The sequence below is a fragment of the Solanum lycopersicum genome, chromosome 8 (genome assembly GCF_036512215.1).
Source record: "Solanum lycopersicum chromosome 8, SLM_r2.1".
NCBI classification, from domain to species: Eukaryota; Viridiplantae; Streptophyta; class Magnoliopsida; order Solanales; family Solanaceae; genus Solanum; species Solanum lycopersicum.
In genome coordinates, this window is record NC_090807.1 from 50119754 (window position 1) to 50132527 (window position 12774).

The window sequence follows — 12774 nt, forward strand, 5'->3', positions numbered from 1 at the left end:
ATACTCGATTATCATACTAATCATGTCTTAGCAATTATTTTCTCAAAACGCATCTTTACTTTCTCAAAACTCGATTTAAGAACTCAAGTGTTGGCTTTAAAACCCATTTCAAAAATTTATAACTCAAATCATAGGGTTCATAAGGAATTATGGAAATGAACGCATCAACTCAAGGATCTTAATAACAATAATAAAACTCATTATTCAAGACTCAAGAACTTAAGGACTCGAAACTCATAACTTAAGATATTTATCCTCTCAAAAATACTTAATTCATATGGTTCATACTGAAATATAGACATCAACGAATCAACTCAAGAATTTTAATGCATAACATATATAACAATACTTAGGAATAGAACTTCAAAAATAAACAAGACCTCGAGAACTCAAAATCAACTTATCTCAAGAATACTCAAATCTATGGATGGAATCCTAGATTACTCTTTTACTAATTAGAAAGTAGATGTAAGGCATGAGGATGAACTAATATAACACTATGATAGTCTTACATACCTAAAAGAGCAAAGTTCTTAAAAGTCTTTAACAATCTTAAAGAAGAAATTGATTAGTGTCACGCCCGAGCCTAAACCGTAGGCAGGATTGGCACTCGTTGACCATTGTTGTCCTAGAATGAACCCTTGGCCTGACTTACTTGAATCAGCGGAAGACAAAAATTGTACTGATGATTAAAAACTTATCTCAACTATATAACAAAGTAACTAGGAATGTCTATAAAGGTTTAAACATTCAACATTGCCAAAATGGAAGTCCAAGTCTTTGACATAAGATTGAAAATGTAAAGACTACTGAACTACTAACTATCTATGAAGCCTCTAAACTGACTGGGATGATTGTTCGGACAAATACCACAACATTCTATTGAACTAACTAGAAAGCAACAAAATATGTCCTCCGAAATGCAAGGAGGCTCACCAACTGACTCTGGGTTCTCAGCTAGATCAATGGTGCTAGATGTCAACCATCGTTACCTGTGTTTGCATCATGATATGATGCAGTCCAACTGACATTAGTACATTGAATGTACGAGTATGTGAGTTAGAATGCTAAACGTAACTTAAGCTTGAAAAGGAGTAAGAAAGAACACTTACTTTGGCTCTGTTCAACTCATGATTTACCAACTCTTATTCAATATATGCAGTTTAAAAGTAAATGCAATATAAAAAAAATCTGACTAAAATACGTTATAAACTCTGAATGTATACAAGTATACAAACAATATCTGATATGTATGTTGCAATACAAATAACTGATGTGTATGAAAATACAATTATTTTGTGGGAGCTTCCCTAACCGACAACCACCACTTAAGAGTTATAGCGATGATACAACATTACTCGGACCACACTGTCCAGCCATCCTATCCTTGCCAGAGTATAGGACCTGAACTGCCTAATGGATCCACTAGTAAACTGTGAGAAGGGTTCATCTAAAAGGTATGACCCTTTTCTACCCATGAGGGCTACATGGTTTTCATGGAGACTTGAGTTAATATGAACTCGCATCCCCACATGGGTTCTTAATACTACCTCCCAAATATATACTGGCTCTTATTTTTATAAAAACATACTGAATATGTAGCTTTGAGATTAGTGCTCTAAATACTTAGCTCAAGGCTATCTTGGAAATCATAGTTTCCCTGCTTACTTCTTGTAGAAAGCTATAATTTTTTTCTGAAAACTTTTCCTAAGGCTCCTTGAAAAATCAAAACTTCCTTACTATTTAAATGTTAAAACATTTTAAGTATCTTTGGGAATACTTAGTCCTCATATACCTTTAGAGAAAAAACTTCAACTTACTATTTGCATAACTTGAACTTGAGTCGTAAAACAAAGTTAAAATGTTTAAATAAGACCCTTGAAAACCTTTAAGGACTTTACTTTAACTTATTTTTTAGCTTTAGACTTGGCTCCTTAACTTCCTTGACTTTGACCTTAACTTTTCTAGAATTGTATTATGGATTCAAGGTTCTGATTTGAGTTCTTTGATGATTTCTATGTATTTAGAAATAATATGAAATAATTAGAATCATTGGAAGGTGTTAATGTACCTCGGAAGGACTTAAAAGGACTAAACCATGAAAACTGGACAAAAACCACCGAGTTGGGCATACAAGTGCCACCCCGCGCCAGCCTCAGTATATTGAGGCTTGGTTGCGGCGCGCCGCGCCAACCCTCTGTTCACTGAGGCCATTTTCTGGCGCACTACAGGCGCGACGTGCCTGCTCCTTACCAGATACGTCTGACGAATTTTTCAACTCGTTTTTAATCTCCAAAACTTTCTATTTCTTTCACCTAACATCTAGAACTATAGATACTCTCAATAACCAACAAATTTAACTCAAAATTACCCAGAGAAACAAGAACTCAACCAACAATATTTCAATCAACAAGAATTCAAAACTTTTCTTCAAGAACTTAACTTCTAACATGAAATCAACTCATAGATTGCTTAATTGAAAGAAAATAGTGTGTGGGTGAACGAACCCAACACAGAAATATCTCACATACCTCGATAGGGATCACCCTCGACGAATTCCACTAGCAAAACCATAGCGTTCTTAAAGAATTCTTGATCTTTCTCTTCTCTTCTCTCTTCTCCTCATTCCCTAAGCATTCTCAACTTTACCCTTACTAAAATTCGGATTGGACTTTCCTCAATACAACAACCCAACTTTCAAAGGACATATCTCCCTTATACAACATCAAAAATGCACAAACTCGACTCCATTGGAAAAATATTCGCGATATCTTTCCAAAAATATACAAAACTCACTCTAAATATTCCTGAGCTGGGAGTTATGACCGTTTGAAAATGGTCAAAACTGACTTTTTTTAAAATTAGGAAATTTTCCAGATTTCCCTATTTATTTCCAAAAATGATGATTTTGGTTTCTTAGATTATTATTAGTTATTTCAAGGTACAAGATGTTACAATATATCCCCCTGGAAACATTCATCCTCGAATGAGAACTACTTCACTAAGCTAAGGGTTTTAACATCATTTAAGAACTCAACAACAAAAGCAACTAACAACCTGCTTACACATAGTCTTATAAGCGCTAAGAAGAGAATTTAATACCTTGATATGCATTCTCTCCGGATTCAAAGAGATGGGGATATATCTTTTTCATATCTTCCTCAGCTTCCGAAGTCTCTTCCTCAACGAATTGGTTCATCCAAAGAACCTTGACTAATGCAACTTCCTTTGTCCTCAACTTGCGAACTTGACAATTAGAAATTTGAATCGGAACTTCTTCGTAGAATAATCTATCCTTAATATCAACATTCTCAGTCGGTACAATCAATGAAGGATCACCCAAGCACCTGTTCAACATATAAATATGGTATACCGGATGAACCACCATTAATTCTTGGGGTAGCTTCAACTCATAAGCCACATTGCCAACTCTCTTGAAGATTCTGTAAGGACCAACATACCGGGGAGTAAGTTTTTCCTTCTTACAAAACCTCACAACACCTTTAATGGGTGAGAGCTTCAGGTACACCCAATCATCCATCGCAAACTCTAACGGCCTTCTCCTAACATATGTGTAGGACTTTTGGCGACTCTATGTCATTTCCAATCTTTCTTGAATAACTTTCACCTTCTTCATAGACTGGTGAAATAGATTTAGTCCTATCATCCCTACTTCACCAACTTCAAACCACCCAATAAGAGATCTGCATCTTCCCCTATAAAGATTTTCAGATGGATCCATTTGGATGCTCAAATGGCAATTGTTTTTATAAGCGAACTCAATGAGAGTTATGTGATCATCCCAATTCCTTTGAAATCAACCACAAAAGATCTCAACATATCTTCTAAGATCTGGATAATACGCTTTGCTTGTCCATTTATCTGAGGATAAAAAACAGTGCTTAAGTTCACCTTTGAACACAAACCTTTCTAGAAAAAGTTTCAAAATTGTGCAGTAAATTGTGCACCTCTATCTGAAATAATGGAGACCATAAATTCATGAAGTCTCACCACCTTTTGAAGGTACAACTTAGCATAGTCCTCGGCCGAATAAGTAGTCTTTACCAGCAAGAAATGGGCTGACTTTGTCATTTTGCCGACAATCACCCAAAAAGAATCATGCTGCCTGCGAGATCTTGGCAAGCCTGTGATAAAGTCCATGTTAATCATCTCCCACTTTCATTCTGGAAGTACTATAGTATGAGATGAACCTCCAGGACTTTGGTGCTCTACTTTCACTTGTTGGCAATTTGGGCACTTGGCAACAAACTCAACAATTTTTTTCTTCATGCCTTCCCACCAATGTACCTCTCTTAAATGGTGGTACATCTTGGTGGAACCCGGATAAATGGAATATCTGGAGTTACGAGCCTCTTCCAAGATCCTCTCTTTAAGTCCATCAACCCTAGGTACCATCAATCTACCTTGGTACTTCAGTACACCATCTCCCTCCTGTTCAAAATCCAATATCTTTTCTTGTGAATTTGCCTTCAAGTCAAGAAAAAGGGGTTTTGGTCTATTTTCTCTTTCACCTCTGACACTAGTGATTGTTCGGCCCCTTCATTCACCACTATCCCTTTTTTTAGAATCCATAAGTCTGACTCTCAGACGTGTGAGTGTGTGCATATATATCTAACTCCCTCTTTTCATTTCCAACATGGGCGGTACTCCTCATGGATAACATACTTAAGGATTCATCAACTAAATTAGTCTTACATTGGTGGTAAAGAATACTCATATCGTAACCCTTGAGTAATTCTAACCACCTTTTTTGTCTGAGATTTAGCTCATTCTGAGTGAACATATATTGGAGGCTTTTGTGATTAGTGAATATGTAAACATGAACACCTAACAAGTAGTGACGCCATATCTTCAAAGTAAACACTACTGTAACCAATTCTAATTCATGAGTTAGATAATTCTTCTCATGAACCTTCAACTGTATAGATGCATAAGCTGTAACCTTGCCATTCTGCATAAACACACATCCCAAACCAACTCTCGATGCATCACAGTACACCAAAAAACCTTAAGTACCCTATGGTAAGGTCAAAACTAGAGCAGTAGTTAATATCTTTTTCAATTCTTGAACATTTTTTCATAAGCTTCAAACCATCGAAACTTAACTGTCTTATGATTTAGCTTGTTCAAACGAGACGATATAGATGAAAAACCTTCAATAAACCTCCTATAATATCCAGCCAAACCCTTGAAACTCCGTATATCTGTTGGAGATGTGGGTCTAGGACAACTTTGAACTGCTTTTATCTTTTGGGTATCAAGTCTAATCCCATCACCGAAAACAATGTGGCCCAAGAATGCCAAGGACTTAAGCCAAAACTCACACTTGGAGAACTTGGCATATAATTACTTATCTTTCAAAGTCTGCCGAACAATACTGATGTGACTAGCATGATCTTTTTCATTCCTTGAATAAACCAGTATGTCATTAATGAAGACAATGACAAACAAATCTAAGTAAGGTTTGAAGACTCTGTTCATAAAATCCATAAATGTTGCCAGTGCATTTGTCAAATCAAAAGACATAATCAGAAACTCATAGTGCCCATACCTGGTTCTAAAAGTTGTCTTTGAAATATCACATTCCCTAACTTTTAACTGATGGTAGCCCGATCTTAGATCAATTTCCGAGAATCAAGAAGCAACCTAAAGTTGATCAAAAGAATCATCTATTCAATTGGTGGTAATCTATACACATCCTAAGGGAACCATCTTTGTTTCTCACAAATAAGACCGGAGCGCCCCAAGTGGAGACACTTGGTCTAATAAAGCCCTTATCCGACAAATCTTTCAATTCTTCTTCTAATTTTTGCTTTACCAGTTCTTCACACTCTTCCTTCTAATTGGTTGATCTAATGATTCTTTTTGTAAGCTTCACTTGTTGCGTCTTCGCTTAGTCACAAGAATTCGACCTTCATCGGCATCTATATCAGCTTGAGAATTCTATTTTCCAATGAATCTCCTTCATGCATTCAGAGATGCATATTTGGGATGGATCGAGTGAGCCAAATGTGATGGAGATTTGGTTAGAACTACTTTCTCATCACCAAGGACAATATTCTTTCTCTAACTAATCATATCACTCTATCTTTGAAGACATAACATTTTTCAAGAGGATGACTCACAAGTTTATGATACTTGCAATAATTTGTGTCATCAGCTTTCCCAACATTATCAGGTCACTTCATCTCCAAAAACTCAATGAGCTTTAACGCAAGCAAAACATCAGAAATGTTAGAATCCAAGAAGGGGTATTTCTTTTCTTGCATCTCCCTTAGGATCAAATTTTGGTTCGAACGTGCTTGAAAAAATTCATTTTCACATTTTGCTTTGTGCCCTCATTCGTAGTAAACTTCTCTGGAGACACATTAACATTTATGGATTCTTTGTTGTCACTTATGGGCATAAATTTGCTATATCTCTTGGGCTCGTGCTTGCTCTTCCTTTGCGAGGATCGTGGACAAAATTCATACCTTTCCAAGCAGTTGACATGCTCAACTCTATATCATGAGTGCGAGTAGCTAGATCTTCGAAGGACTTTGGACTTATTCCTTGTAAGATATAAAGAATCTCCCAGTGAATCCCTTGAATACACATTTCTATCGCTGAAGCTTTACTAAGCCTATCCTTCCAATTCAGGCTCGTGTTCCTCCACCTATTTATGAAATCTATGACCGGTTCATCCTTTCTTTGGCGAGTATTCGTGATTTATACCATACTTACTATACGCCTTATGTTGTAGAAGTGATTGAGAAACTCGTGATCTAGTTGTTCCCAACTATCGATAGAATTAGGCTCGAGATCCGTATAACAATCAAAGGAATTTCCCTTTAAAGAGTGGACAAACTACTTGACAAGGTGGTCTCCATAGGTCCTAAAATTATGACATGTCTCCACAAAGTGTGAAACATATTTCTTTGGATTCCCTTTAGCATCGAATTGTTGAAACTTAGCAGGTTGATAACCAACAGGCATTTCGAAGCTATCAATTCTCGCAGTCTATGGTTTGACATACATATGAAAGGACTTCATGAAGACTTTATACTTATCTTTGATAGTTCTTTTAATGAACTCTTACAAGCGATCGAGTGGGATCATTCATTTAGAAGAAAGTGTCATCTCATTAACAAGCAGTGGTTTCTTCGAGGTTCTCCAATCTCTTGAACGTCAACACATTTTTTGGGTGCATGATTCACTTCTCCATCTAAAATTCCTTCCATTCAATCCATTGATAACTTGTCAGATTTGCGAGTTGTTCCTCAGGGGAAGAAGCACCAATCACCATTGTTTGCATGATCATTGGAGATGTAGGAGAGTAGCATGGATTATTGAGTAAGTTGATCTTCAGTAGAATCACGTTAAGTGATGCATGTGGAGATGATTCATTGGTTGAATCATAGTTCTTCTTTGTGGTAAAGTTCTTGGAACCAGATTGCTCAAGTAAAGATAAGGCCTTCTTGATCTTTTCAGCAACACTGATTTCCCCTTCTAAAGCATTTGTGGAGGAAGTTGATCCTTTTAGAGTCACAGACCTAAAACTGGAGTTGACGCGGACGACACTTGAAGTGTTTGTAACCTAGCATAGGAGCTTTGCTCCTCGTAACAGCTCCAAAACTTCCAAAGGGAACACCCAGAATGTCTTCAACTTCAGTAGAGAGCTTGGATCTAGTGCTCCTAGAGGCAATTGATTGAGAGTTGATCTTCATGGAAGTCATCTCGATATTCTTTAATGTTTAAAAAGTTGAGATGAGAGGTAGAGATTGTCCAACTAGGCGTGCTAGAATTTGTACATAGTAAAATTTGCATCGAGAAAACAATAATCAAGAACAAAAAATTATAGCAACAACTACTTTATTATTTCAAGTGCGAGTATTACAATCTCTATATCCTCCAAAATTCACCTTTTCAAATATAACTCAGGGTCTCTTAGCTTGATATTGAACTTGAGATTTATCTTGATCTTGATCTCGCCCTTGGATTTGATCTTGGTTTGAACTTTATCTTGAATTTTATCTTGAACTTATCTTGATCATGAACTTGAACTTTATCTTTATCTAGACTTCTAGTTTAATCCAAGGGCTTCGAGCTTGATCTTTAATCCGGCGGTCTTGATCTAGATCGTTCTTGAAACTTGAATGCTTGAATTCTTGAACTCTTGAACTTGTAGAGAAATCTGCGGCTTTTGATCCACGAGCATTCTCTAGATTCTTGTTAAAATTCTTGACCCTCTTTTTCTGAATTTTGAGACCCCTATTTATAGTTTTTGAATAGAGGAGTTGCAATTGGAATAAGACTCCCTTCGGCCAGTCAGATTTAAGTGACATGGCATGTGGGCTTTATGGAGCAGACTTTAATTAAATTCATATTTATTGAATTTAAATAATTAATTTAATTATATTAATACATATATATTTATAAATTTGATACAATCTGAATTGTTCAATAAATTTATATTTAAATAAATTTAAATGATTACAACGTGAAAAGGAAAAAATTGTAGGTGATTGTTTAGAGGAATGTATCCAAACAAGTAAAAGAAATTGAAGAAAAGAGAGATTTTTGAAATAGAAAATAAGACTAAAAAAAAGTGTAGTACATAATTTTTCCTAAATTAAATAGTGATTTTTAAAGTACGAATAACACTCCCAATAATTTAAATACAAAACTTAAAAAAAAAAAAAACGGAAGGAGGTGAGGTGTACTATTGGGTATTTTGCCCCACACTTTCTTTTTCTTGTACCAAACTTTTAAGGCGTTAAACTATAGCCTCGCTCTCCTTTTGTGAATATTGTTCTTCACCAATGCTGAAAATTTATGGTGTTGTATATCCATTCTAGTTTGACTACTTCAAGATTTGAATTCGTTTGAGCCTTCAATGATTGTGAAGAAATATATGCACATAACCTGATCGATGAAATAAGAAATATATGCACACAACCTGATCGATGAAATACCTCAGTGGATGAGTATGTTGAATTTTCGATGAGGTTGGGTTTTTAGGCGTCCCTATTGTCAGAAGAAGAAAACAAATCAGTTGCTGGTTGTTTAAAGTGTATCTTTCATGGTAACTTTAAGTTGATCTTACAATGGGAATGTGTAGCGTGAGGAGGAACCTTATACCTCGAGCTAAGATGTTGACAGCCAAGATTAGTGGGGTGATGCGGTTTCATCACTGCTCAGAGGAATTCCAGGACGAGTCTTTGTCTTCCGAATGGTACGTGAAAGCTTTCTCAAAATTAACAAAATTGAACCTTTTGCTGAAAAATGTGGACTTAGTTGATGGGAAGTTAGTAAATGTTAGTGATCACTCAAGAGTGTATGATGAAAGTTTGGAACAAAAGTTATCTTATTTTAAATCACTGGCTAGGACCTTTATTGGGTGTCCATCAATGCAAGAAATGATGAATAAGAATGTGGCACAAGCATTAGCTGATGTACAATGTGATCAGCCTGTCTGTTTCAGTAAAGATAGCGAGAGGGAATCAATTACAGTTGATTCCCTTGCAAAAATTTCAAACTTCCTGAATGTTTCTGCACAACAAAGGAAACTTGTCAGGCAATCAATATGTGCACAGGTTACAAAGTACCCCGTATGGACAGGGACAGTTGAGGAGATATTGAATGGACTAAAATCTAATATTGATTTTCTAAATTATAGATGTCCGAATAAAGATATTAGAATGGCTCAACAAATAGTTACAACTTGTCAAAAGTATTTAGAGAATGCAACTTCTTATGACCCTGAATCCAATTCATGGATGCGCATCGTACCTGCAAAAGGTGTGGAGTCACCTGCTTCCCATAAGTGGGAAGGTGTTCTGGAAATGTTCGGCGACCTTATTGATTGTTTGAGTGAAGAGAAAAGATTAACTTCGGAGGTAAAGAAGCTTGAGGTCATGAAAGAGGGGCTTCATCAGATTAAGGATGTTTTCATAGACAAAAACATTGGATTTAAGGAAGCTTGCTATCAGGAGAGTTTAGTGCATAAAAAGTTGATTAAGACATTGGGACACTCATCACGGTGTGCGTTCACACTTCTTCTTTATTATCTTTATGGCAGCATCTGGGATGTTGATATTGAAGTATGTGGAGGGCTTTATCCAATTGGTCGTGGGGATAAGTTTCGTCTGTGCATGGGAAAGATCCTAACGTCTGATGAGCAGAATATGCTGCAGAGCGGGGTAAAGCAGCTAAGCAGAGCTCTGGGGCTTTTCAAGTTTGTATGGGAAACAGCAGGAATGAAAGGCGACCTTGAAGTACAAGGCCATCTGTGGTGCATTGGTGCCAAGTATAAGTCATTTACCTATAGAAACAATTTGTTCTTGCTGCATTCTATAAGTTGCTGATGTACTGACAGGGAAAGCTAGAAATGTGGAAGATGCATTCATCAATGTGTATAGTAGGTTAGTATGTAACAACTTTTTGCTGCCATCAAAATGCATCTCTACTCATATCATTCCCAATATGTTACTTATGATGGGGAAACTTTGTCTGAGTAACAAGACAATTATTACGTCATTTGTTTGTTACAAATGGTCTACTCAGACACTCTTATCTCATAAACTGTTTTTTCTATTCAAGTTGTAACCTATTTTCTTTGATGTTCTTCCCTTTTATCTTCAACTAGCACAGGGTGGCATCAGTCACTTCTTGATTACAATAATTAAGAAAGAAGACTTGTTGACATGTTCCATCAAGTTTTGGTAATTTTGTGATGTTGCTCAATTCTGAAGTTAGTTGACTTAGCTAGTGATATTTCCTTTGCTGCTTGTGATGAGGACTCAATATCTACCCATTTATATATTTGAAGTTTTAAAAAAATATTGTGAATCTCAGGCTGTTCCACGAGCCTAAAAGATGACGTGATAGGGTACAATTATGTTTACAAGGTGAAGTTCCATAGTATAACTTGCGCCCCAGTTAATTTCCCATATCAAGCAGAAAAGAGTCCTGGGCACCAATAACTAAAATGGTAATTGGTAGGGCATGATGATGAATGTCATAGTGTCCTTTAATATGTTGTTTATTGTTGCACTTCCACTTGGAAATTATTTTTGAACAATATATATTTAGTTCACAGAAATTATAGACAGTAAAAACAAAGGAAATGCATAAGAATGCAACAACAACAAAACAACAACCACATACTCGGTGAAATTCCACAAGTGGGTTCTGGGGAGGGTGGGATATACGTAGACCTTACCCCTACTTTGTGGAGTAGGGAGCCTGCTTTTGATAAACCTTAAGCTATTTACAATGCTTCTAAAATTTCTAGGATAGCTACAGTGTCCACTAGTGGGGTTCTTCCTTACACCAAAAATGGAAATAACAAAAGGGAGTTTATCTTGATCTTCTGAATTTGATTACTCATGCCTTGAAAGCAAATCAAGTTTTTTCCCCTCAAATGTGTCCACCAAATACATAGTGGGATCATCTTCAATCAATTCTTCTGTTTGAGTAACCATCCTAACCTCTTCCAGCATTTCACAACTCCAAAGAGTTTTTAGGCGTCGCCCATTTGATACTTGTGCTTAAAAAGATGTTCCAAATTTGAGAAGTCACTTCACAATGTAAAAAAAAGGTGACAGTTACTCTCAGCTTCCTTACCACAAAGATAGCATCTTGAAGATACTGAATGCCTCTCTCCCTTATTTTTACCCATTAAGCATACCTCTTTTACTACCAACTACATAAAGTGACCGTGGATATTCCTTTATTGTGTCCGTGCTTTCAAACTTTTGGGAAGCATTATTCAGTTTTTAGATTTATCTGAGCACCGTGTCTTCAACAAATTAAGTAATCCAGATTTTCTCCACACATGATGTTGAAACATTCTATGGTTTTAACTGTCTAGAAATTCAATTATGTGGTAAGTTTAGTGAATCAGCTACTTATACAAAAAGGTTTAGTCAATTAGCTTCCATGATTGAGTCTCAGTGTCCTAGTAGTCTATGTCACTTATCTATTTTTTAGATTGTCTTGAGTCCGAAACATAATACTCCTGAGGATTATACAAAATAAGTTGGATGTTCTGTCAAATTAGTTGTAATGGACACAATATAGGAAAAGTCTCTCTAATGGTTTTGAAGTTTGATTTTCAATTGGAGAATATGTTTTTTTGGAACCCTCAATTACATACTAATGGCTCCAAAGCTCTTTGTTACAGCTTCAAGTTGATGGCGACTTGAATCAAAATATGAATTCAAAAGCCTTGTCTACTCTAAATGTTAGTCCTCTTGATCTCTCTCTGTGGCAGAAAGTCGAAACACCAGCCTAAAGTACTCTGGAAGTGATGTTCAACATGTCAATCCCTATAGGTCTTCTGAGAAAGAGAGCACCCTTCTGTTTAAATCTAGCTTCCATCCCTTTTCGAGATGCTACAAGATTTTGCATCGTCTCATTTACGTCAGGAAGATGGCATCTCAGGATTCTAGCGTTTGGAAATATGATAGGACTGGAGTAACTGATGGTAGTATTGGGTCAAGTAGAAATTCACCTGTATTGGCTAAGCTCTTACAATGGTAGGTAGAATAGGGGAGTTTATGGTGATAGGTTGCAGAACAGAGGTTAGTATTTTCCTCTCTAGAAGATATTCCCTACATGAATGGTGTTTTGGAATATGCGTTAATACACAAATTCCGAGAGTTTCGAAAGAAATGATTTATTACTACCCAAAAAAATGAAATTGTTCATTATATTGTGATTACAGTGAGTTCCAAAGAATTTGACAAGGAAATTTTTTTTGGAAAGATT

The 12774-nt window shown here is 36.3% G+C and overlaps 2 protein-coding genes across 2 annotated transcripts; one reads left to right on the forward strand and one right to left on the reverse strand.

Moving 5' to 3' along the window:
• Positions 1 to 3082: 3082 nt before the first annotated feature.
• Positions 3083 to 3541, reverse strand: LOC109120893 (uncharacterized). Its single transcript, XM_019215143.1, has one exon. The coding sequence runs from the start codon at positions 3539 to 3541 to the stop codon at positions 3083 to 3085; it is 459 nt and encodes a 152-aa protein (XP_019070688.1).
• Positions 3542 to 8328: 4787 nt separating this feature from the next.
• On the forward strand, positions 8329 to 10712 carry LOC101264957 (uncharacterized). Its single transcript, XM_004244991.5, has one exon. The coding sequence runs from the start codon at positions 9108 to 9110 to the stop codon at positions 10365 to 10367; it is 1260 nt and encodes a 419-aa protein (XP_004245039.1). The 5' UTR covers positions 8329 to 9107; the 3' UTR covers positions 10368 to 10712.
• The last annotated feature ends 2062 nt before the right edge of the window (positions 10713 to 12774 follow it).

Excerpts from the sequence above, each read along its gene's own strand:
- LOC109120893 (XM_019215143.1), bottom strand. The coding sequence starts at position 3,541 with ATGGATGATTGGGTGTACCTGAAGCTCTCACCCATTAAAGGTGTTGTG.
- LOC101264957 (XM_004244991.5), top strand. The coding sequence starts at position 9,108 with ATGGGAATGTGTAGCGTGAGGAGGAACCTTATACCTCGAGCTAAGATG.